The sequence below is a fragment of the Molossus molossus genome, unplaced genomic scaffold (assembly GCF_014108415.1).
Source record: "Molossus molossus isolate mMolMol1 unplaced genomic scaffold, mMolMol1.p scaffold_m16_p_2, whole genome shotgun sequence".
Lineage (NCBI taxonomy): Eukaryota > Metazoa > Chordata > Mammalia > Chiroptera > Molossidae > Molossus > Molossus molossus.
Window position 1 is genome coordinate 104,439,420 of NW_023425355.1, and position 24,994 is coordinate 104,464,413.

The 24,994-nt window shown below is 48.3% G+C and overlaps 1 protein-coding gene across 2 annotated transcripts; it reads left to right on the forward strand.

Annotated features, from left to right (window-relative positions):
• Window positions 1-323: 323 nt before the first annotated feature.
• On the forward strand, window positions 324-23,418 carry GRIPAP1 (GRIP1 associated protein 1). 2 transcript variants are annotated; one of them, XM_036270719.1, is made up of 26 exons: window positions 324-393; window positions 2,653-2,719; window positions 2,860-2,921; window positions 3,879-3,905; window positions 4,763-4,870; window positions 8,335-8,485; window positions 9,501-9,685; window positions 9,877-9,924; window positions 10,598-10,629; window positions 10,728-10,775; window positions 10,910-11,009; window positions 12,675-12,752; window positions 12,947-13,039; window positions 13,802-13,936; window positions 14,710-14,805; window positions 15,043-15,255; window positions 15,389-15,502; window positions 16,287-16,364; window positions 16,463-16,558; window positions 16,684-16,740; window positions 16,845-16,944; window positions 19,184-19,314; window positions 20,407-20,529; window positions 20,659-20,752; window positions 21,594-21,748; window positions 23,008-23,418. In XM_036270719.1, the coding sequence occupies exons 1-26, from the start codon at window positions 352-354 to the stop codon at window positions 23,098-23,100; spliced, it is 2,526 nt and encodes an 841-aa protein (XP_036126612.1). In that variant the 5' UTR covers window positions 324-351; the 3' UTR covers window positions 23,101-23,418. The 2 variants fall into 2 exon arrangements, with proteins under 2 accessions (XP_036126612.1, XP_036126614.1); XM_036270721.1 differs by lacking the exon at window positions 12,947-13,039 and having other exon boundaries at window positions 347-393.
• Window positions 23,419-24,994: the final 1,576 nt, after the last annotated feature.

Consider the following 24,994-nt stretch of genomic DNA (forward strand, 5'->3'; position numbering starts at 1 on the left):
TCAACCATTCTCATTAAAGGAGAACCGTGGAAGGGTGATTTTCTGTCGGCAAAAACTTTCTTCCTGACGAGTCCACCCATGACACAGGGATGCCATAGTGTCACATCACAACGGATACTCTATGAAAACTCAAAAGCCAGACCAGTTGACCTAGAAACTAGTAAAACATTAAATTGTAATTAATCTGACCTATCAGTTCTATTATTTTCTCTTCGTTTCCAAAACGCTGAACTTCCGGAATAGATTCCCCCCCCCTCGATTCCTGGCCAGTGGTTTGGTCCCACCCTCATTATGACAGTAGAACGAACTGCGTCTGCGCAGAAAGCTGTCGGGGGGGTGGGGGGGAGGAACATGGCGCAAGCTCTGTCCGAGGAGGAGTTTCAACGGATGCAGGTGCTGCTCACCGGGGAAAAGACCACCGGGCTGGGCTACTGGGGGCGGAGTAGAGAGAGATCGTGCCACCGGCTCTGAGACAGGGTTGGTTAGGATGGACCTGGAGTCTAAGGGGTTGGTCCGAAGGAGGGAAACTGAGGCTCTGAGTGGTGAGATTATTGAATTCCGAGATATTATTGGGCTCTAAGAGGTTGAATTCTGTGAGCCTTGTGGGCAGAGAAAAGAGTCCTACAGTAAGGGCTATCTTACTCAGACCTGGAGAGGATGAGACCTTTGGCCTGTGTGGGGGACACCATGGGTGGATGATGATAACATTAGGCTTTGAGGGAAGGAGATCCTGAGAAGGAGAAACCATTTTGTCTGGAGAGGAAGGAAGTGGGCGTTGGGTCATTTACGTCACGGTGGGGGGAGCCCTTGAGAGGGCAATAACATAACCTGCTAGGAGGTGGAAATTTTTATGAGAACATACCATTGTGCCAGGGGATTGGGGAAAGACCCCATATGTTGTCATTGTTTTGGGGAGGGGGAGATCCTGTGCAGTGGTGGTAGTGGATTCCAAGAAGGGGCAGTACCATTGGATGATTAGGGGTGATTAGGCCTGGGGTAAAGAAGTCACTGAATGGGTAATACCATTAATCCCTGTTAGAGAGAGGACCAGAGGAGTGATACCTTGGACCACATGGAGTGTGGGTCACTGGGCTTTGGGGAGGTACAGGACTGGGTACTCTGACCACTTGATTCTTTGGGGGAGGGGAGCTCTGAGATGGGATGAAAGGCCAGAGTGGGCCCTTGCTAAGAGAATTCCTTACTGAGAAAGACCATTGGGTTTTGGGGGGGGGAGACTCTGAAAGGGGAAAACCCTGAGTAGGGTCCTGTGGGAGGAGAGGAGGAACTCTGAGTGAGGGAAACCAGTTGTCCCTGTGTGAGGGACCCTAAGGGTGGAAGGTTGAGATCATTGGACCATGAAAGGGGAAGACCCGTGTAACTTGTGCAGGGGGCTTTGAGTGAGGAAGAGTAATCCAACTAGCCCACCCAAAGCCTTGTGGAGGAAAGAGAATGAAGCTTGTAGGGCTATCCCACAGGATCATGACTAGGGAGATCTTGTGCGGGGTGGGGACCCTTGAGTGAGGACAATTGATTTATTTAGGCCATGAGTGAGGGGAAAAAACACTGGGCTGTGATGGATAGGAACTCTAGGTGGGTACCAAGGGTGTACCAATTGAGTTAGGACTGTGGGAGACAGATCATTGGGTCTAGGAGAGAACAGATGCAGGAAGATTCTGTAGAGGCCAAGCCCTCTGACCTTTAGCACAGCATCAGGGAGGTGGAGACTGGTGCCATGGGAGGGAAAGGGCATGGTGGAGTAAGGGACTGTGGTTCTGGGAAGAGCTGGCATCAGCGCCCTACAGGGCTGGTAGGTAGGTGTATGCTGTTTGACATGGTTCATACTTTACTTTCCCTCAATTCTTGAAAAGGAATGGACATATTGAGAGTCTTGGGGATGGGGACCCTGGCAAGCCCTTTTTCACTCAGTGAGATTAGTCAGGAGACTACCAGGCCCTCTCCCCTTGGGAAAGAGGAAGGAAGGCAAGCCCCTGCTCCCTTGTCTGGCCAAGAGGATAGATAACACTCACCCCTGAAAGAAAAATAGTCAGGACAGTGTTTAGTCACGCAGTGGTTCTCAACCTTCCTAATGCTGCAACCCTTTAATACAGTTCCTCATGTTGTATGTGGGCGTATCTGCATGTGGGCGGACCCACCTGCAGACGGATAGAGGAGCGGTGTCTTGGTTAGGAACCGTCAGAAATATGTGTTTTCCGATGGTTTTAGGTGACCCCTGTGAAAGGGTCATTCGACCCCCAAAGGGATCGCAACCCACAGGTTGAGAACCACAGGTTTAGTGTGTGACGTCAGCCAGGAGGAAGAGGAGGAGGAAATTTATCCTGTGGGCATGGAGAGCCATGGAACACACATAAGCAAGAGCCCAACTATGTCAGTGCATAATGGATTGGAAGAGGAGAGATGGAAGCAGCAGGGAGATTCAGCTGGCTGTGCTTATAGGTAGAACTGGAGAAGGTGGGGAAGGGGCTGAGAGTCTGGAAGCTCAATTAGGATGCAGTATGCACAAGTCTTAAGGCGTGATTACAGAGGCACACAGAGGGCAGCAGAGTCTGTGGGACTCAGGGGATTGGTACCCTTATGGTGAGGATAGGGGCACATTCCTGACCAAATCATTTTCCTTCCCTGCTTCTGCCAAAGGCTCAGCTCCTGGAACTCCGGACAAACAATTACCAGCTTTCAGATGAACTACGAAAGAATGGTGTTGGTGAGCCAAGAGGGTCTCATTAGATGGGGGTGGTTTTGGGAAACAGAGGCTAAGGGAAAACACCTTAGAGGCCTGGCGGAAAGACCTTTTAGCACCTGGCCACTGACTGTGGCTGAGACTCCCTTCTTTCCTCACACCAGAACTCACCAGTCTTCGACAGAAAGTTGCCTACCTGGATAAGGAGTTCAACAAAGCTCAGAAGGTAGTTCCCTCCACCACTCACCCACCCATGCTTCCCTGTAGTCATCTGAATCATTCATCGGTCCAGTGAGCACCTACCATGTGAACCAAACCTAATGTTACATGCTGTCATTAGTCATTCAAAAAGTTTTTATGGAAGTCTCTTTAGTTTGCTAATTTTATCCAATTCTGCTCAATTTATCAATTAATTTTAGTTTACTCTTAATTCATTTTTAATTTCAATTACTTATTCTCATTCACTAACATTTAACTAAAGAGTCAAATCTAATGGTCAATCTGCCCTGAATCTGCCTCCTCTCTTCCACTCACTCTCCTGCCTTGTGCTCCTATTTCCCATCCTTGTCCTGGTCCTGTTGGTAAAGTGAGACTGAGCCTACCTCTCCAGTCCCCTGAAGGTGAGATAGCATAGCATATAAGCTATCGTGGCCTTTCAGGGCATTCAAGGCCTTTGTTTATCTCTTCTTCACTGCTCTCTCCCCATGCATAGCACAATGCTGTACATAATGTCTGCTCTAATATTTGTTAGATGAAGGAATACATAATGCAGAAAGTCTGGCAGTCAGGAAGCTGGGCTTGTCTTTGGTAGGGCGCTGAATCCTCCACCTGACAATGTCCTTGGCTGCTCAGCAGAGGGACAGCAGTTTCCATGGTGCATGGCAAGGATCCACAAAGACATGTTTGGACAGATGTAGCAGTACAGTCACAACGTCTGAGCCTGGAGACCTAGCCCATGAAGGGTTAAATACTGAGACCTTTGAATAGCCTGAAGAGCTTAAAGGAAAGGTTGTAATCAGGATGCCATGCACTCGCTGCATCGTTATTATGGGCTACAAATTTTCATGCAAGTTCTGTGGTTAAAGATGCTTCCATCTCCCAACTCCTGTTATCATTGCCCCCCCCCCTTGACACTTGTTCCTCTCTGTTTACCTTTTCTCTCTAACCCCCGCCTCACCTTTAGGCACTGAGCAAGAGCAAGAAAGCTCAGGTAAGGGAATTCGTTGGTGGGTGAATGTGTCTGGGAGACTGTCTCAGCAGGGATATTTCTGTATGCTGGGATTTCCTAGTACTGGCCTTTCTCTGTGTGTGCACTTGTATCCGTGACTATCCATTTCATAGCCATATGTTACTGTGTCTGTCTTTGTTTTCTTGTCTTCATTCATCTCTCACTCTGTGCCCTTCTGAGTGTCTTTTCTTCCCCCTTTCTCTTTATCCTTCTCTCTATCTCTGTCTTCCTGTTCCTCTCTCTGTGACTTGTTTCTCTCCCCAACCATCTCTGTGTCTCTCCCCAACCTGTACCTATCTCTGCCATCATTTCTCTTTTCTTTATCTCTTTCTGATTCCTTGTTTCTCTCCCCCCATTCCTCTATCTCTTCCTCACTCATTTCTTTCCCTGACTCCCTCTCTCCTCTCTTGCTGTTCTGTTCTCCTTCTATTGGTCTGTCTGCTCCTCTCTCTCTGTCTTCTTACCTTTTCTTTTTTCTCTTTCCCTTTCCATTCCTCTCTTTTCCCCTATCTATCCCCTTTCCTCATCTCTCTCTACCTTCTCTTTCCTCTACTTCTATCTACCTTTCTCTTTCCTCCCACTCCCTTTCACTCATGTCCCTGTACATCTTCCTTTTTCTATACCCCCTTATCTATCTCTCTCCCTGCCTGTCTCCTTTTTTTTTTTTTTTACCTCTCCTGCCATCTTTCTTTTCCTGTGTCTCCTGATTTTATCCATCTCATTCTTTGTACTCTATGTTCTCCCCACCCATGTCATTTTATACCTCTCTCTGTTCCTTTGCCTTACCTCCCCATCCTTTCTGCCCCTGTTGGAGACCTAGCCCATGTCTGCCACTGCAGGAAGTCGAAGGGCTGCTGAGTGAAAATGAGATGCTGCAGGCAAAGCTGCACAGCCAAGAGGAGGACTTCCGTTTGCAGAACAGCACGCTTATGGCCGAATTCAGCAAGGTGCCAATTCCTGGGATAGTCAAGGGGGATCTGAAGGGTAGAGGCCACCTGGACTGAAGTTGGAGGGCAGCTGAGGGTGGTTGAACAGAGACTGGCCCTGGATCACTGTCCATGGTGCTGAAACAGGTCCTGGCTCTCTGCTGGGGGGCAGTGGTTTGACAGATGGGGATACCTACTGTGCTGGAATTAGAAGACTCCAAGCCCTGAGGTCGGCTGGTTCCTGACCAAGTCATTTCTTTTCTTTGAGCTTCAATCTCCTTGTGTATATTGTGGGGCTGATGCTATGGAACCCCAGGATATTGGTGGGTCTTCAGTAAAGTTCTTATGTTTAACACAGGATGGACAGATGTTTGAGCTACTTCCCTTTTTTCTTTCTTTCTGACATGAACCTGGGGTTCTAGTTCTACATAACTCATCTTGAATTGGATAATTCTATCTCCTCACTGATTTTAGTGTCCTGGCTATTTCTAAACCTACTGGGCAGTTGAAGACATTGTCTTTTGTTCCCTGTCTCTAATCTGTATTCATGCTCAATGGTTTTTCTAAGTTTTTAGTGTGTTTTAAGGAAAAAAGTCTCATGACAACAAAATTGCATTCCCAAGGCTCCACGTAAGACTGTAGTGCTTAAGACCTTAAAAAAAAAAAAAAAAAAAAAAACAACCTTTAAGCAGGTACAATTCCAGGAGAGGTGATTTAGCAAGTAGTAGTTAAAAGCCAGGAGACCTAGATTAAACTCTTGGCTCTCCTTTTTACTAACTGCAACCTTGAGCGTGACACTTGACCTGCCTGTTTCTTGGTTACCAACTGTTTAAAATGGAACTAATGATAATGACAGTACCTGCCTTGCAGGGCTTTTGTGAGGATTGAATGGGTAAATATCTGTAAACAACTTAGAACACAGCTTTGCACATAGTATCAGCTATGTAGATGTTAGCTACTAATAGTATCCTTTTATTAATTTATTTTCCCTCTAATACATTTCTTGACTATTTTAAAGTTTTATGTCTATCCTTGTCCCTGCCCTGCCTCAGTCCTTTCCACCTCTCACCTGCTTTATTCCTACAACCTCCTTGCTGGTCTCCTCACTTCTAGCTTCTTCTACTAGACCAAGCCCTACAAGCTGTCCTGACCAACAGGTCTTACCACATCACTCCTTTATTTTATTATTCTTTAAAAATCCTCACCCAAGGATATGTTTCTATTTATCTTCAGATAGAGTGGGAGGGAGAGAAAGGGAGAGAGAGAGAAACATCGACATGAGAGGGACGCATCAACTGGTTGCCTCCCGCACGACCCCAACCAGGGCTAGGGACGAACCACAACCCATGACTCTGGTTCGCAGGCTGACGCTCTACCACTGAGCCAAACCAGCCAGGATGCACATCACTCCTTTATACAACACCTCCTTTGCCCGGCCAGTGTGGCTCAGTGGTTGAGCATAGACCCATGCACCAAGAGGTCGCCAGTTCAATTCCCAGTCAGGGCACATGCCCAGGTTGTGGGCCAAATCCCCAGTGGGGGCCATGTAGGAGGCGGTCAATTGATGTTCTCTCTCATTAATGTTTCTATCTCTCTCCCTCTCCCTTCCTCTCTCTCTAAAATCAATAAAGAAAAAAAATTTGCCCTGGCTGGTTTGGCTCAGTGGTTAGAGCATCGGCCTGTGGTCCAGAGAGACTTGGGTTCAGTTCCCGCTAAGGGCATGTACCTCAGTTGCAGTCTGTCCCCGGCCCTGGTTGGGTCATGCAGGAGGCAGCCACTTGATGTGTCCCTTTCATGTCGATGTGTTTCTCTCTGTTCCTCTCTCTCCCTCCCACTCTATCTGAACAAAAAATAGAAAAATGTCCTTGGGTGAGGAGAAAAAAAAATTTAAACAAAACCTCCTGGTGGTTCATTGCCCACCTACACTTCAGAGCCGCTGGTGCTCACATAACAGCTGACATCATTACCTCACTTCTCACTGCTTCCTGCCTCCAGCCTCAATGGTATCATGGTTCTTACTGGGTGAGGCAGGGACAGGTGTTCCTCCATAAATCCAGCTCATGTGCCCCAGCATCTGCCCTGGGCTAGGCCCTGCGCCAGGTATAGAACCTCCTTCACACTTTCCTCCTTCTGGGATCTGGAAGTGCTCACAGAGAGACCTGAGTTCAAGGCTTGCCTCCCTTTCCTGCTTATTTGCCAAAATATTTCAGCTCAGTTGTTCCTTCAATAAATAGTTATTGAACATCTGCTTTGTGCTCTGTATTATGGAAGTAGTTGTGAGAGGTACAGAATGGTCTCCACTCTTGGGGAGTTTACGTTCTGGGGGTAGGTTGGGGAGAAAGATGATAACATAGTAAAATAATAGTAGTACTGATAGCTGACAGTTATGTAGTGTTTACTGTGTGCCAGGTTCTGTTTGATGTGCTTTACATTATTCACTCATTTAATTCTTGCAGCAAGCCAATGAGATGTTACTAGTATCCCTATGTAACATGGGGAAAACTGAGCCCCAGAGAGAGGAAGTAATTTGTCCTAAGGTCACACAGCTAATTAATGGCAGAGTAGAAACCCATATCCAAGCAGTCTGGTTTCAGAATCTGTGCTTGTGACCCTATGCTACAAAATTGTCAATTAGAATTTATGATCCAAAATTTTTTCAGAGCTTTAAGAAATTAAAAAGTTTGTTAAATTTAGTTGTGATTAGTGCTAGGTTAAAAAAAAAAAAAATGAACAGAGTGCTATGCTAGAGAGTATTGGAATTTCTGTGTTGGGCGATGCTACTTGAAAGGGGGCACACCGAGCAGAGCATTGAAGGATACAAGCCAGTCATGTGAAGAGCTGGATTAAAGGAATAATGTTCTGGTAGGAAATATCCCAGGTAATAAAAATTCTTTGTGAGTCTCAGTATTCTCATCTGAAAATGGGACAAAGGATCTTGTCAGGTCTGCTGTGAGAACTGTATTTTAGTCAGGAGTTGATCAAGGGGCTGGATTAGTTTTATTTGCATTGTACAACTCTCCAAGGTGAAGGGCTGACAGTATGGGGCTATGGGCAGTGCTGGCCCTGGAAATGCCCTGAAAACTGTCTGTGGTGCCTAGACTCTCAGACACAGACCCCTCCACAGAAGAGGGATGGCGGTGGGGCTCTCCGTGATGCTGACATCTTGAACCAGCAACTTCCAGAAGAACCTGAGGTCTTGGATTGCGAATGTGAGGTTGGAGTGGGCAAGCAGAAATTTGTTCTCAGTATTATCAAACTTCTGTGACTACCACTTAACAGATGTGTGAATTTGAAGTCATTTAACACCTGTGCCTCAGTGTTCTTATCTGTGAAGTGGGGATAATGAATAATGAGAGCATCTACATAACAGGAGTGTTATGGGAATCAAATGAATTGTAAAGTGCATGGGCCAAGTGCTTTGTATATTTCAGCAAATATTGTCCTGATTCTCTGCCTTTCTGCTACCTCACTCTTCCCTTGTTCAGCTCTGCAACCAGATGGAACAGCTGGAGCTGGAGAACCAGCAGTTGAAGGATGGGGCTTCCAGGGCAGGAGCCCCCCAGGCTGGGAGTGTTGTAGATGGGGAGCTGCTGAGATTGCAGGCGGAAAACACAGCCTTGCAGAAGAATGTGGCAGGTGTGTGGAGGCCCTCCTGGGGACCTTGGGGTTTAAGTAGGATGTTTTCCTCCTGGGGAAAGGTGGAAAGGCTTCAGAATCAAGCTTGGCCCTGCCATGAACCCCAGCATATGACTTTGGACAAGCCATTTCACCTCTCTGAGCCAAAGCCTCCTCATTTACAAAGTGTTTATAGTGATGTCCACCCCCTGGGAGACTGTAAGAGAGATAAGAGTGCTATCTTTCTAAGTTTAGTTCAGTGCCTGGTACCTAATAGATTTTACAGATTAGCAAATTGAACGAGATGTTTGCTAAACAGAGAAGGGGAATAAAGGAATGCTGGGAAGATTCTAAGCCTAGATTGTCAGTGGGGTTTTGAGATCAAAGCTGAGAGAAAACTTTAAAGAATGTGGGAGCGTCCTGATGTGTGGACTTTTGGAGAGCAGCTGGGGCTTGTAGGGTAGTGGGTGGTAGTTTAGAGATCAGGAGGGAGGCTGTAGAATGTGACTGGGAGGTTATAGGAAGAATTCAACCATAAGTAGTCAGTGGAGGATGGTGGGCATGACCTTGGAGGGCTGTGGACAGGGCTTGGGAAACAAACTTAGTTTAATTTGATGGTAGACAGGATTTCAGTAGTTGGTGGGCTTAAAAGATTTGTGATTTGCCTGGCTGGTATGGCTTACTGGTTGAGCATCGATGCACCAAGAGGTCGCTGGCTCAATTTCCAATCAGGTCACAGGCCCAGGTTGTGGGCCAAATCTCCAGTGGGGGGCATGCAGGAGGCGGCCAACTGTTGTTCTCTCTCATCAATGTTTCTATCTCTCCCTCTCCCTCTCTCTCTGAAATCAATAAAGAAAAAAAATAAAATAAAAAAAGATTTGTGATTTGTGTGGATGGGTCTGAACCTTGTTTTCTAGGCTTGTGGGCAGGGTCTCTCTACCTGAGGGGTTGAAGATCAATCCGTCCTCTATTTAACACATAACGAGGTTCTTCAGAGATCACTTCATCCATTATACATCTCTGTTCTATCTACTAGCCCTGCAGGAGCGCTATGGCAAAGAGGCTGGGAAGTCCCCAGCTGCCAGTGAAGGCCAAGGGGACCACCCAGAGGGTCAAGCCCCCACTATCTTATCTCCCATGCCATTGGCAGAGGTGGAGCTGAAGTGGGAAATGGAGAAGGAGGAGAAGAAATTGCTCTGGGAGCAACTGCAAGGTTTAGAGGTGAATTTGGGTTTGTTGGGGTTAGGAACCAGGTGGCGGCCAGATGCCCTTGCTCTTCCTGTGATCCCATGGAGATGTTTGTGACATCACCATTTCATGGGCTGATAGATTAGGGAGGCAAGAGGGCAGGGGAAGGCACAGGCCTTACCTCCCCACTTGCTTATAACAACCTCCCTTTTCCTTCCCTGCAGAGCTCGAAGCAAGCTGAAACGTCCAGGCTACAGGAAGAACTTGCTAAGGTGGGACTGCCAAGCTTTCCCTGGCCTTTGCCTTATCCCATTTCCCACCTGTCATGCTTCCCCCAGCAAGGCAAAAGCTGGCTGAGTACTCTCATAGCCTCAATTTTGTCACCTGTGAAATAGAGAGACTCACCCTTATGCCTCAGAGTTGCTTTCAATATGCATTGGGCTAATGTGGTCCCACTATATCTTATACATGGTAGGGTCCATTTCTTCCTTCTGTGTCCTCCCAACTCTGCTTGTCCATCCATCCATCCATCCATCCATCCATCCATCCATCCATCCAAAAACTTATAGACTGCAGGCTCTTATCTTAGGAACTGGAGATCCAGTGTTGTGGAAGGCAATCATGATCCTGCTTTCCAGACCCCCAGCCCCCATTCTATTATGTAGCCATCTGTCAATATGTTAGGGACGTAAATGCTGGGCTTTGGAGCCTGAAGGAGCTGGGTGGAGATCATGTTATTTCTGCTGACCAGCTGGGCAACCAAATGACTGAACCCTTTTGGGACTCAGTTTCCCCATTGGTAAAACCAGTAATACTCAGGACTGTTTTGAGGATTCCATGAGATAACATAAGTAAATTCAGCTTCCAAAAAGGACTTAGTAACAAGTGTCTGTACTAATAATTATGATCATTATCACCTGTTTGTACCCCCTTGCCTCACCTCAGCTCTCGGAGAAACTGAAAAAGAAACAAGAAAGGTAAATTTCTTTTTTCCAGAGGTGAGGGAAGGGATTTGGTGGGACTAGGGAGAAGATTGACTTATAGAACTGACTCATCTATGTCTGTCTGTGCCCAGTTTTTGCCGTCTGCAGACAGAAAAGGAGACACTATTCAATGATAGCCGGTAACTACCAGTGTTGGAGGTATTGGTGGATAACAGGGACAGTGCCCAACAGAATTAACTAAAAAGCACAGGAACAGAGCTGGGAGATTGGGCCTTAGACCATGGTCAATGTACCCCACCCTCATCACCCTTAGGAACAAGATTGAGGAGTTACAACAGCGGAAGGAAGCTGATTTCAAAGCCCAGTTGGCCAGAACTCAGAAGCTGCAGCAGGAGCTCGAGGCTGCCAATCAGGTGAGGGGCTAGGTTCTGAGATCGCTGGGATAGGGACCGGGGCTGAGAGTCCAGGGAGCTCTGAAGTCTACAGAGACTAGTTGAGGAGTCTGAGATTTCTTGTGTTGGAAATATAAGGACTGGATGGGTTCTGGGCCTCCCAAGAGCTAGGAAAAATGGGAACTAGGGAGCCCTGAGAGCCCTTTGAGTTGAGCTAGGAGTCCACATGAATCAGAGATCTCAGGGGACTGAGGGCTTAGGGGCTGAGTGCCACAAGCTTGGATGAATCTGCACCTGGGGAATTGGAGACAGGAGTCTGGAGAAATCTCTGGTCACTGGGGACCGAGACCAGAGTTGGAGTAAGTCTGAACTCCCTAGAGGTTAGATGACTTTGAGACCTATAAGACTTTGAAGGGTGAGACTGTTGAACCTGGAAGCTAAGTGCTTTTGAGACCCTCGCGATATTGGTTCTGAGGCACCTAGGAAGTTGAATCACATGGGTTGGGTGATCCTGAGACCCCTGGGAGCTATGAATAGAAAACTGGTGCCCTAGCCGGTTTGGCTCAGTGGTTAGTGTGTCGGCTGCAGACCAAAGAGTCATGGGTTTGACTCCGGTCAAGGGCACATACCTTGGTTGAGGTTCGGTCCCTAGCCCTGGTCGGGGTCTTGTGGAAGGCAACCAATCGATGTGTCTCTCTCAAATGTTTCTCTTTCTATATCTTTTTCTCTGTCTGAAAATAAATGGAAAAATATTCTTGGGTGAGGATTGAATATATATACACACACATATATATATGTATATATACATATATATACACATATATAACATTATATATATATACACACATATAAATATATATATACATATATATATGTATATACATATACACATATATATATATATATTTATATGAAAACTGGTAAGTTTGAGACATCCAGAGACTGGAGTAAAAGTCTAGTTGGAGCTGAGGTCCCTGAGGGTTGGTGGTTGGGTGACTTTAAAGCCTCCAGGCTTCTCCCTAGAGTAGGTGAGTCTGAAGTCCTGTGGATTGGGGAATATGATGACTTGTGGGTCTAAGGCTCCTAGGATCTGGGGACAGAAGTCTGGGTAAAGCTGGGTCTTTAGTTAGTTAGGTCTGTAGATCCCCAGAGACTGGGGACAGGAGTGGGGTTGTTGGTCTGAGACCTCACCAGGAGCTGGAAACGAGGAGACTGTGCATGTTTGAGACCTCTAGGGTCTGGGACTATGATTCTGGGTGGGTCTGAGACTCTTGGGAGCTAGGGATATGGGGGTTGAGTGTGTCTGAAACCCCTTGAGGTTGGGGCCTGGAGTCTGTGTGAAGCTGTAGTCCCTGGGGACTGAGTGTGTCTGAGAATCCTGGGGCCTCCAAACTGGAATCTGGGTGAGTGTGAGACCTTTTACAGATGGGGGCTAAGTAAGTTCGAAATCACCAGGAGCCTAGGTGTTTTCTGAGATGCTTGGAACTGGAATATAGGGGTGTCTGAGGCCCCTGAGAGTAATGACCTAGAGCCTGGGTGAACCTCAGATATCTGATGGCTGGGTATCTCGAGACCCCCAAGTACTAGGGACATGCTATCAGGTGCTCAAAAGGGAATCTGTATAGTTCTATGTACCCCAGAGGAGGCTGAGGTCTAGAATGACCTCCCCTGACCTGGTCTCCACAGAGCTTGGCAGAACTGAGAGATCAGCGACAGGGGGAGCGCCTGGAACATGCAGCAGCTCTGCGAGCCCTGCAAGATCAGGTACATATACTGATGGGCTCAGGGAGAGGGCGGTAGGGTGGGGCAGTTACAAGTGGGTATTGTACAGGCAGGCAAGGCCCCAAGGGTTCTGCGTTTCCTGGTTGTGGTTCCTCTGTGTGTGTGTGTGTCCGTGTCCTTTCTTAACTGTCCCCCTGTTCTGGACCCACTCTCACCTGTTGTGGGGATGGGACCAGGTGTCCATCCAGAGTGCAGATGCGCAGGAACAAGTAGAAGGACTTTGGGCTGAGAACAATGCCTTGAGGACTAGCCTGGCTGCCCTGGAGCAGGTACAGGACATTTGGGAGCCCTCGCTGATCCCTCCCCAGTTCCCCATCTTGGGGCAGTGTAGTCCTGACCTCATGCTGTTTTCCCACTTTTGTTTCTTTTTCATTCTCAGCTTCTTTCTGTTGGCTTCCACCCCTGTTCTCTTTGTCCATCCACCCCTGCTTCTGTTGCATTCTAGTTTCTCTCCAGTAAAGTGCAAGAGATGGACTAGTCTTAAGTGTATACTCTGTGAATCATGTCTGTATCTCTATCTATCTATCTATCTATCTATCTATCTATCTATCTATCTATCTATCATCTATCCATTTCCATGTAGCCACCACCCAGATCAAGACAAAGAGCATTTTCTGCAACCCAGAGGTCCCTTCTACCCCTTCCCAATCCATACTTCCCCGAAGTAACCACCCCTCTGACTTCTAGCAACATAGATTAGTTTTGTCCTTTAACTTCATGTTAATGTAATCAGACACCCATTTTTGTGTCTGGCTTCCATCCTGCAGCATTCTATCAGTGAGGTTTATTCACATGTAGCTCTGGTTTGTTCTTTTATCTCAGTGTAGTATCCCATTGTGTGAATATACCACGTTTATCCATTCCCCTGTTGATCTTTCTCCCTCTGTTTTTCTCTTTGAAATTCTTCCTCTCACCTCCTGGTTCTCTTTCCACTTCTCTCCCTGTCTCCCTGGAACTGGGAGGCTAATACCTTGTGACTGGCCCCCAGGGGCCCCTTTCATGCCACTTCCCATCACCACTACTTTCTCCAGATCCAAACAGCAAAGACCCAGGAACTGAACATGCTCCGGGAACAGACTGCTGAGCTGACAGCTGAGTTGCAGCAGCGGCAGACTGAATATGAGGACCTCATGGGACAGAAAGATGACCTCAACTCCCAGCTTCAGGTGACACCTCGGCTGTGACCTGTCTTCTCCTAGTTCCCTAGTGCTGGCTCAGTGGAGTTTGTGATGAGGTGCAGTGGGAAGACTGTGTAGTCAGGAGGACTTGGCTTCCACTATGGCTTTCTAACATAGCACATCTGTGTCCTAGACCAAGTTGTTTAACTTCTCTGAGACTACGCATCTTCGGTTAGTTAGGAGAGCCATTCTGATTCCATAATCAGCAGAATAATACTGGTTTCTACTGAATAAAATAGAAGTTTAGTTCTCTCTCACGTAAGAGTCTAGATAGGTTGCCCAGGGATGGGACGATGGCTTCTGATCCATTACCAATGATCCAGGTTCTTTCTACATTGCTGTTCAGCCACCTTCAACACAAGACCATCTTGGCATCCAAGATGGTTGCTCAAGCTCCCCTACTATCATGTTTATATTTCATCTGAAAGGAAGGAGGAAAAGGGGAAGGACCCAGCATGCCCCTTTCCTTCACAACCTATGTTATACTCACCAGTTTTAATTCCATGACTGCACCTCACTGTGAGGGAAGCAGGGCAACATCAGCTAAACCACCATGTGGCCAACCACAAAGTCTACTGCTAGGGAAGGAAGGGAGAATGGATACTGGAAGCTAGCAGTCTCTGCCACGTTTCCCATGTAGAAATGCAGAGGATAATACCCACTTTATAGGGTTTCGAGAGATGGTCTATCAGAAGTGTCCTGGGTGATAAGCACCTCTTGGGGGCTCTTTATCAAACTCACTCCACTTGTCCCCACACTAGGAGTCATTACGGGCCAATAGTAGGCTGCTGGAACAACTTCAAGAAATCGGGCAGGAGAAGGAACAATTGACCCAGGAACTACAGGAGGCTCGAAAGGTGGGCAACTCTGGGAAGGCTGCAAGGAGAGGGATTGGCCTGGTTCATGGGGATGGGGCAGGTGATGTGGCCCAACCCACAGAAAGGGAAGGGATGGAATGTGACCAGTTCCATGAGGATGGGGAGCAGGTGGAGTATGGCTCGTTCCTTGGGCCTGAGGAGAGGGTTGTGGGCCTCCTTTGGCATTGGGGGAGGATGTTGACTGACATACTCCTGCTCCACCTTCCTGGCCCCCAGAGTGCTGAGAAGAGGAAGGCCATGCTGGATGAGCTAGCAATGGAGACGCTGCAGGAGAAGTCCCAGCACAAGGAGGAGCTAGGAGCTGTCCGACTTCGGCATGAGAAGGAGGTGCTCGGGGTTCGGGCCCGCTATGAGCGCGAACTCCGTGAGCTGCATGAAGACAAGAAGCGGCAGGAGGAGGAGCTCCGTGGCCAGATCCGCGAGGAGAAGGTGGGTGGGTAGATAATGATGTATGTCCGCCTCTCAGAGGATGAGCACAGCACTGTTGATGGGCCAGGGGATGGCATGGGTGAGGTGCCCACTTCTCCACCTGCCTGGCCCATGACAGTCTGTCCTCTCCCAGGCCCGAACACGGGAGCTGGAGAATCTCCAGCAGACAGTGGAAGAACTTCAAGCTCAGGTACACTCTATGGATGGAGCCAAGGGCTGGTTTGAACGGCGCTTGAAGGAGGCTGAGGTGAGTTAGTGCCTGATGAGGTGCAGAGGCTGGTCGGGAGTCATGCCAAACCAGGGGACAAGGAGTGATCAGGCCCTGGAACTTTCCGAGATGTCCTGGACTTGGGTACCCCCACAGCTTCCCTGGCTCACTAGCAGCCCTGTGGAGGAGATCAGGGATGACCATCAATAGGGCAGAAAGTCAAATCTGCAAATTTGAAAAGGCACCTCTTTCTTCTGAAGTTGTACTTCTGTCAGGAATTTATTGTAATATACTCATTTTGTTTGAACAAAAACTTTTACTGCCATTTTCTGGAAAACATCATAATACATGAGGGGTGGTGTTGTAGCCATGAGGAGCAAATGCTACAGCCAGTCATTTGCCTGGATTTGAGTCCTGGCTGGGCCACCTTCTAGATGTGTGACCTTGGCCACATTTCCTGACCTCTTTGTGGCCTGTGTTCATCATCTGTGAAAAAGGGATAACAATAATATCTACTGTCTAAGTATGGGGGGGTATGTAAAATGAGTTAATATATGTAAAATTTTTACAACATTCTTGGCCTGCAGTAGATGCTGTGTTATATTTTATTAAACAAAATGTAGATGCAGATGTCAGTCTTGGATGTGAACAGTACAGCTCTAGATGTGAAACTTCTATGTACTGCCTAAAGGCACACAATGTTCCCTGCAGGAGTATCTTTTCTGCATACTTGGGGGCCCCCTGCTGCAGTCCCTCACACCTCTCACTGGGCATGATGGCCCTTGGGAGGGGGGCAGGAACAGACCTAGGACTTGTCTTGTAGGAATCTCTGCAACAGCAGCAGCAGGAACAAGAGGAAGCCCTGAAGCAGTGTCGGGAGCAGCATGCTAGTGAGCTGAAGGTACCTGTTGCATGGTGGCATTTCCCTCTGGGGAGGGAGGGGCTCTGGTGGAAAGACTGTCTCCCAAGTGGAGGACTGAGCTGCCCTCTGCTTTGCAGGGCAAGGAAGAGGAGCTACAGAGTGTTCTGGATCAGCTCCAGCAGGCCCAGGAGGAGCGTGACTGCCACCTGAAGACCATCAGCAGCCTGAAGCAGGTCACTGCTTCCTCCTTGGTCCCCAGACACACCCCAGGCCTCAGCTTGCAGTAATGGGGCAGGGAGGGAGCACAGTGCATGCAGCCATTTCAGCATCCACCAGCCATGCTTTCTCTATCACACAGGAGGTGAAGGACACAGTGGATGGGCAGCGCATCTTGGAGAAGAAGGGCAGCGCCGCGGTATGATGGGGAGGTGTCCCAGCCCAGCCCCCTCCTGCCGTGCATCCCCCCACCCGTGGCCCCACTGAGCCTCAGCCCCCATCTTTCCCCCTGTTCTCCCAAAGCTCAAGGACCTCAAGCGGCAGCTGCACCTGGAGAGGAAACGGGCAGATAAACTACAGGAGCGCCTGCAGGACATCCTCACCAACAGCAAGAGCCGCTCTGGTGAGGGACCCAGACCTTAGGGGAGGCTGAAGCCCAGGGAGGCAGGACTTGGGTGTAAAGGCCCGATCTGCTTCTTGTATCTCACCCTAACTACTCTCCTGTGTCTTCTGCCCTTCTTGAACTTGGTCTGTTTTCCCTTTCTCTGTGTCTTTTTCTCTCCTCTGTTTTCATCTCTCTGAATTATCTCTTTCTGTGTCTCCATCTTCTATCTCCTTTTTGCTGTTTCTCTTCTCTGTTTCTGTCTCTCTCTGCCTTCTCCTATCATCTCTCTGTATGTGCCTTTCTCTCCTTGCTTTCTTTTTTATCCTCACCTGAGGACATTTTTGCATTCATCTTCAGATAGAGCAGAAGGGAGAGGGGGGAAGAGAGAGAGAAACATTGATGTGAGAGAGACACATCAAGTGGCTACCACCCACACGACCCCAACCGGGGCTGGGGACAAACCGCAACTGAGGCACGTGCCCCTAGCGGGAACCGAACCCGGGGCTCTCTGGTCTGCGGGCTGACGCAACTGCTGAGCCAAACTGGCCAGGGCATCCTTGCTTTCTTTTTTTTTAATTTTTTTTTTTTTTTTTTTACTGATTTTTTTAGAGAGAGAGGAAGGGAGAGGGAGAGAGATAGAAACATCCATCTGCTGCCTTTGCACACCCCTTACAGGGGATCGAGCCTGAAACCTGGGCCTGTGCCCTGACTGGGAATGGAACTGATGACCTCTTGGTGCATGGGATGATGCTCCATCCACTGTGCCACACCTGCCGTGGTCCCTGCTTTTTTTCCTAGTTCTCTCCTTTTCTCCTGGTGCCTTTTTCTTTTCTCTCTCCCTTTATCTCTTTGTCTCTCTCTGTCTGTTTTTGTCTGTCTATATCTCTGTCACCCCACTACCCTCACATGCACACTCCCGCACCTCAGCCAGTATCTCTAAATCTCTAATAGCCATCCTTTCATCTATAAATATGGACTGAGCCCCCATGCTCATGTCCAGGGTCCCTGATAGGAAAGCCTCCAAGTCTTAGTCCTCCAGGAACTTGAAGTTGAGCTAGGGAGACAGACTTACAATCAGGAAGCAACACTATGGTGTGATCATTATGCAGCTAAAGTCCATGTTATTTCTACCACTTAAGCTAGAAGATGCAACAACAACCAAAATTTGAGTTTCTTTGGACTTTTTCTTAAGAAAGACATGGCCTATAAATATGTTTAAATAAATATGATGCTTTGATGGCTCTGGTGCATCTTCTATATCACAGGCTCAGAGAAAACTTGCTCCCTGTCCCCCACGGCCATCCTGCTCTTGCTGGAGATCCTGGGGTTAGGGCATCAGCCCCCCCATCCTGATACCTCCAAGCAGCTGCAGGAGCAGAAGCCTAAGCACAGTGGCCATGTTTTAAGTGACATGGCAAAAATGAATGTATCTCTCACTAAATCATTGTCTTTCCAAGACACTCTGTCTCCTGAAGTAACCTCTTCTTAGAAAAGAGGAGTTTGGTTTCTGTTTTTTGTTTTTTTGTTTGTTTTTAAACGTTTTATTAATTTTTTAGAGAGAGAAGAAAGGAAAGAGAGAGATAGAAACATTAATATGAGAGAGACACATCGATCGGCTGCCTCCTGCACCCACCATTGGGGATCAAGTCCGCAACCCGGGCATGTGCCCCTACCCAGGAATTTAACCAGGACCTCTCAGTCCCTGGGACAATGCTCAACCCACTGAACCACACCAGCTGGGTTGGTTTCAGTTTTGTTACAGATTAATGTATGAATCAACAAACACATTCAAATTATGTACTATATATTCGCCTGGTTAAATGCAATTCAGATTTAGGTGCTTGGCTACGAGAGTTATCGCCATCTTTGCCTGACTCATGTCCTTATCCAGGGTCTCTACCTCTGTTATCTGCTCCAGCTTGCTGTCTCTCAGGTTTTCTCTCTGCGTGTGGGTGTTCCCCAGTGCCCTCTCCCGCTATCTGTACCCTGAGTCTGAGTGTGTATGCCATTTTTATGCCAGTTTGTGTCCACATCACCATCTTTTTTCCCATTTCTTCATCTTTGTTTCTGGTGTGTGTGGGTTTGCCTAGAGAAGCAGCTCCTTTTTCTGATTCTGCCTCTTCCTTTCCTTCTGTCGGCCCGAGTGTCTTTTTGCCTTTTTCCATCTCTGTCAAATCTATTTCTGCCTCTTCCTGCCAGTCACTGCTCTGAGACTCTGGGGGATTGGGGCTCAGGTTTCTCTACCTTCTCTGCCCAGGCCTCGAAGAGCTGGTTCTGTCAGAGATGAACTCACCAAGCCGGACCCAGACTGGGGACAGCAGTAGTGTCTCCTCCTTCAGCTACCGGGAGATCTTGCGGGAGAAGGAGAGTTCGACCATTCCAGCCAGGGTAAGGGGCAAGGAAGAGCCTACAACTTCAGCTTCTCCTACCCAATTTCTGGGCACTCCTTTTTCTCTCCACTGCAACCATCTCTTACTCTGGGCCCAGGACACACATTTCCTTGTAAACTTTAACCCAAGTTCACCAACTTAGCGATTCAGATCGCTAAGTAGGGGATGGGCAAATTATTTTCTCTAAGACCCTCTGTTTCATCATCCATGTGCCTTCCTGGTACCACAAAATAAGTGGTTCATGGTAGGTGCATCATCCATGTAGGAAGTCCTTTTTTCCAACTTATAATTATCACTTGTTATTGTTGTCTATTATGTCAGCAACTTCCTTGCCAGCTACTTTTATTTGGAAATAATTTTTTGTTATTCCATATGTGTGCATTGTCAAAAACATACACAAGCAATTTTTTTTTAAAAAATCCAAAGTAATCACATCTTTACCCAGAGATCACACTATAAATCCTTAGTTCATACCCCTCTGGGCTTCTTTCTCTTTTTTTAAGCTTAAATGAGATTAGCAGGTCTCTACCCTCCCAGTTAGGTAAAATTTTCATCTTATCTAATACTATGACTTTAATCAGATTTCTCTGGTTGGTCCAAAATGTCCTTAATTGCTGGTTTTCTGTACACCAGCATTCAGTTTCAGAGCACATGTTGCATCTGGTTGCTTTATCTGCCTTAAGTCTCTTGAATCTAGTGTGGTCCCTTTTTATCATGACACCAACCTATAGAAAAGACCAGTCCAGTTGACCTGCAGAAAGAGTTCTGTCTTTTGGATTTTCCTGCTGACTTTCTGGTGGTATTATTTAGCTGGTTCCTTTCTCTCCTAGTTTTCCTATAAAGTGGAATTTAGCTCACACGTGCTACAGGTTCTCCCTTCACCCTCTCCATAGGCTCTGAGGTGGTGTTTCCTGTTTCCCCCTTTAGGAAAAGGGGGATCCAGAGTCTCTGAGGGTGCCGAGACTCACCTACAGCCATGGGTGCAGAGCTTACCCTCCCCACTCCCGGCTTAGTTCTCATTCTCAGCCCTGATCCTGTCTGGGGCCACGACACTGAGCCAAGCTGGCCTTTCCCCTCCTCTTCCCTGCAGTCCTTATCCAGCAGCCCTCAGGCCCAGCCCCCAAGGCCAGCAGAGCTGTCAGATGAGGAAGTGGCTGAGCTCTTTCAGCGCCTGGCAGAGACGCAGCAGGAGAAATGGATGCTGGAGGAGAAGGTGTTGTCTATCTGCTTGTCCCTACATGGCCAGGAGGACGGGGATGGGGTGGTTGATGTTTGGCCAGCCCCTCCCCATGTGTGAACATGTGCAGTCACGGGGGCTGAGGTGGGCTGTACCACCCCACAGGTGAAGCATCTGGAGGTGAGCAGCGCCTCCATGGCAGAGGACCTCTGCCGAAAGAGTGCCATCATTGAGACCTACGTCATGGACAGCCGGATCGGTCAGTGCCCTCTCCCCAGCCCTCACTGCTCATCCAGCCTCTCACCTGCTCCATCCTTCCCCACTGTACAGTGCCTAGGCTTCTCTCTGGTCTCCCCTTGGAACTCAGCAAAGTTACTGACAAGACTGCAGTTGGCAGAGGGGACAGCAGGGCAGGCCCATACCTGTGTGTCTTTTTGTTCTGTCTCTTATCTTGGCTCTTCCCTCTTCTCCAGGTATCTGTCATCTCTCCACTCTTCTTTCTCTAGTGTGTCTCTCTGCTCTTTTTCTCTTTTCTTCTCCCTGTGTCTCTTCTTCTCTCTCCCTCTTCTCTCTTCTCCCTGTCTCTTCTTTCTGCCCCATTCCCCCATCATTTTGTCACACTGTTCCTGTCTATATTGTTCCATCTCCAGAAATTTTCTTTTTCTGTATGTGTATCCCTTTGGGGTCCTTATTTCTTCCTCGCCTTTTTCCTTCCTCTTTCTCTTCCTCTCCTCTCCTCTTTATCCCTTCCCTCTTTGTTTTGTTTGCTTCCTTCTTTCAAACATTCTTCTCTCCCATTTTTCCTTATGAATCAGAATAATAATGACAGATATGACATGTACTGAACTGACTGTGCTCTGTGCTTCACATGCAGTCATATACATTTTCCTAGTTCTATGAGTTAGTTATTATCCCTATTTCTCAGGACTGCACAGTTAGTGACAGCCAGGGTTCACATGGCTAAGTCTCTGTCCCCTACATGATATAGCTTGTCCCCCGCTTTTCGCCCCCACTCTCTGTTACCCTCTTTTCGGCTCTGTCTCTGGCCATCTCTCCTCTGGCTGTGCTGAGGGGACAGCTCTCAGCCTGGGACCTTGCAGATGTATCCGTGGCAGCAGGCCACACAGACCGCAGCGGGCTGGGCAGTGTCCTGAGAGACCTAGTGAAGCCAGGTGATGAGAACCTTCGGGAGATGAACAAGAAGCTACAGAACATGTTGGAGGAGCAGCTCACCAAGAATATGCACCTGCATAAGGCGAGTGTTGCCTACTAGCCTGCCCATCTGTCCTTGCAGCCACCTGACTCCCTAGGTCATGTGCCATGCAGCCCCTAGGTCATTTGACAGTCCCCCACATCCACCCACCCTGTTCACCGACTGTTCCTTCAGCCTCATCTTCTCATCTTCCAGTCAACTTACTATTGTCAGTTTAGTTGTTCGCTCTTCCCTTTGTCCTTGCACCCATCCACTCACTCATCCATTCATGCACACAGTCACCCAACTCTCCCATCAACCCACCCTACTATTTGTCCATCTGCCCTCTATCCATCTAATCATCTGCTCCATATCTTTTTTTTAAATTTTTTAAATTGATTTTTAGAGAGAGAGAGGAAGGGAGAGGGAGAGAGATAGAAACATAGATGAGAGAGAACATCGATTGGCCACCTCTTGCATGGTCCCCACTGGGATCAGGCCCACAACCTGGGCATGTGTCCTGACCAGGAATCGAACCGGCAACCTCTTGGTGCATGGGTTGATGCTCAACCACTGAGCCATACTGGCCAGATTGCTCCAAATCTTTTATTTATTTATTTATTTATTTATTTATTTATTTATTTATTTATTTATTTATTTTGGTACATGCCCTTAGCAGGAACTGAACCCGGGACTCTCTGGTCCGCAGGCCAACGCTCCAACCACTGAGCCAAACCGGCCAGGGCATTGCTCCAAATCTTTCTACCCATTTTCTGACCTACTGCTCTCTTTCTTAGCTACTCATCAATCACCTCGTCTTAGCTTTACCCACACACCCAACGACTTGCCTGCCTACCTGTTGTCCTCTATCTGTCCTCTGACTAGTTCATTTGTCCACCTATTTGCCTACTGTGGATCCCCCGTGTATCTACCCACACATCCACTTGCTCATCCTACCACCAAAATATTTTTCCCATCTCTGGGGGAGTCAAGTAATGCAGACCTGGCACCTGCTTCTGAGAAGCAAGCTCACCATTTACTAGAAAGAAGGTGGTGAGGGTGGGGGTCATATCCTCCAGTGCACCGTGCACAGCAGGAGATCCACCTCCATACTCATATCCCCAGCTCCAGGGGCCTCCACACCCCCCCCACACACACCTTTCCTGAGCTAAGCCCACTGCTGGGAGCTCTGTGAACTTCTCTGAATACCTTTCTGTCCTAGGCTAGACTTACTTGAGTATTGATTAATGAGGTGAGAAGGCTGACACCCTAGGCTTCCCCTGCTACCTTCTCTGGCCCCTGATGGCATATTTGTTTCTTAGGACATGGAAGTTCTGTCCCAGGAAATTGTGCGGCTCAGCAAGGAGTGCGTGGGGTCTCCTGACCCAGACCTACAACCAGGAGAAGCCAGCTAAAGATCTGCTGCAGGCTGCCCCCATACCTTCCCCTTCCCACCCCCAGAACATCATTCCCTTAAGCTGAAGTGGGGAAATGGGGGCCGGCACCAAAAGCAAATAGGTTGGGAGACTGGACATTAAAGGGGTTGGAGGCCTGATAGCTGGTTGTTAGTGACCCTGTCTTAGGGCAGTGGTCCCTGGGGGGTGAGGACCCTGAGGGGAGGAGCAAGGATTTCTTGCCCTCCTTGGCCCTGGTTCACAGGGGCATTTGCCTTCATTTCTGCATGAGCTCTCCCTTCCAGAGATCAACTCTTTTTTATTTTATTTTATTTTTAATTTATGTCTGGAAGCCTGGCTACTCTGCATTTGGGATTGGGGATGTTGGGTGGGGTGTGGTCCATGTTCAACCTCCTAGCAACATGTGTGTGTGTGCACGTGTGCGTGTGCGTGTGTGTGTGTGTGTGTGTGTGTGTAAAGGCTGTGCAGCCAAAATACCATCTGGCCAGACGGGCCCACCCACTGACTGTCTGCTCTCATTCTTTCCAACCAGTAGGGATGTACTGGGGAGTGGTGAGGTCACACCACTGGAATGGGGAGGGAGGTCTCTGGCCACAACTTGACTCGCCTTCCCTCACTCTCACCCAGCCTGTCTCCAGTTATGGTTGACTAGCCCCTCAAACTGTGTATAGCAGAAATAGCTGAGATATATATGTATATGGAGGTGTATGGGGTATGGGTATGGATGAGTAGACAGATGGGAGGATGGGTAAGTGTTAGATGGACTAATGGATAAATAAGTAGAAGGTTGTGCGGCTTGATGATGGGTAGATTGGGAAGTAAATGGACAGATGGAGGAATAGGTGAGTGGATGAATAAATGGATAGATGGATTGGTAGGTGAATAGGTAGAGGACGGGCAGGTGGGGGTGTAAGTGGACAGATGGTTGTCTAGGGGAATATCTGGATGGACAAGTGGGTAGATGGATGAGCTAATGAATGGGAAGAGAAAGGTGAATAAATAATGGGCGGGGCTCTGGATGGATGGACAGAAGAGATTACATATGGATAGGTTGGTGAATGGTTCGGTGGATAGGGTAAATATACAAATGAATGAGTGAGTGGGTCAGTGGAGAGATGAAGAAATGGATAAATTGGGAGTGTGATGAGCTAGGAAATAGAGGTAAATAGATTGAAAGACTAAAATTGGCCCTGCATTACTGCTCCCCAGCACCACACACCTTTAATTACTAAAAATGAGGGCTCCGTGTGCCATGCCCTGTGCACCCCCTTTCACATCACTCCGTTCAGTGCTCCCAACGGCACCATCAAGTTGTAACTCTCCATCTGACAGCGGAGGAAACAATGCAAGTCTCTTGCTCAAGGACACAGCAAGTCAAGTCGGCAAAGCTGGGGCTCGAACCCATCCATGCCAGAGGCACTTGGTACCTAGTGCTCTTGCCAAAGGATCAGAGTCCTCTAGGGGAGGAGGCATGATCTGAGGCTCCTGGATGTGGACAGATGGAGACTGCCCCTCAGTGTGGGGCCTGCCTGGGAAGGAACCTGGTATGGGGGTGGGACCTCGCTTGTCCCCATCTGCACTCAACCCCCCCATTTCATCTTTGAAGGCAGGGCAACAGCGCTCTAATCCTAGCAGTCTTGATTAAGAGCTGGGCTTTAAACCATGCCCCCCACCCCAGCAGCTTTGGGGGCCTAGCCAATCTAGAGAAATGCCCCCCACCAGTCCTCCATCCACACCTCCTCCAGCCTTGGGGGGGCAGGGAGGGGACACAGCGCTGCATCATTCCCCGTGGCACTCTGCTCTAGGGCCATTAACAGACGCCTCCCCATCGATCGCATCTGCTAAGTGCTGCTGATTCAGACGGGTGGGGGTGGGGGCCCCTAGGGGCAGAGGG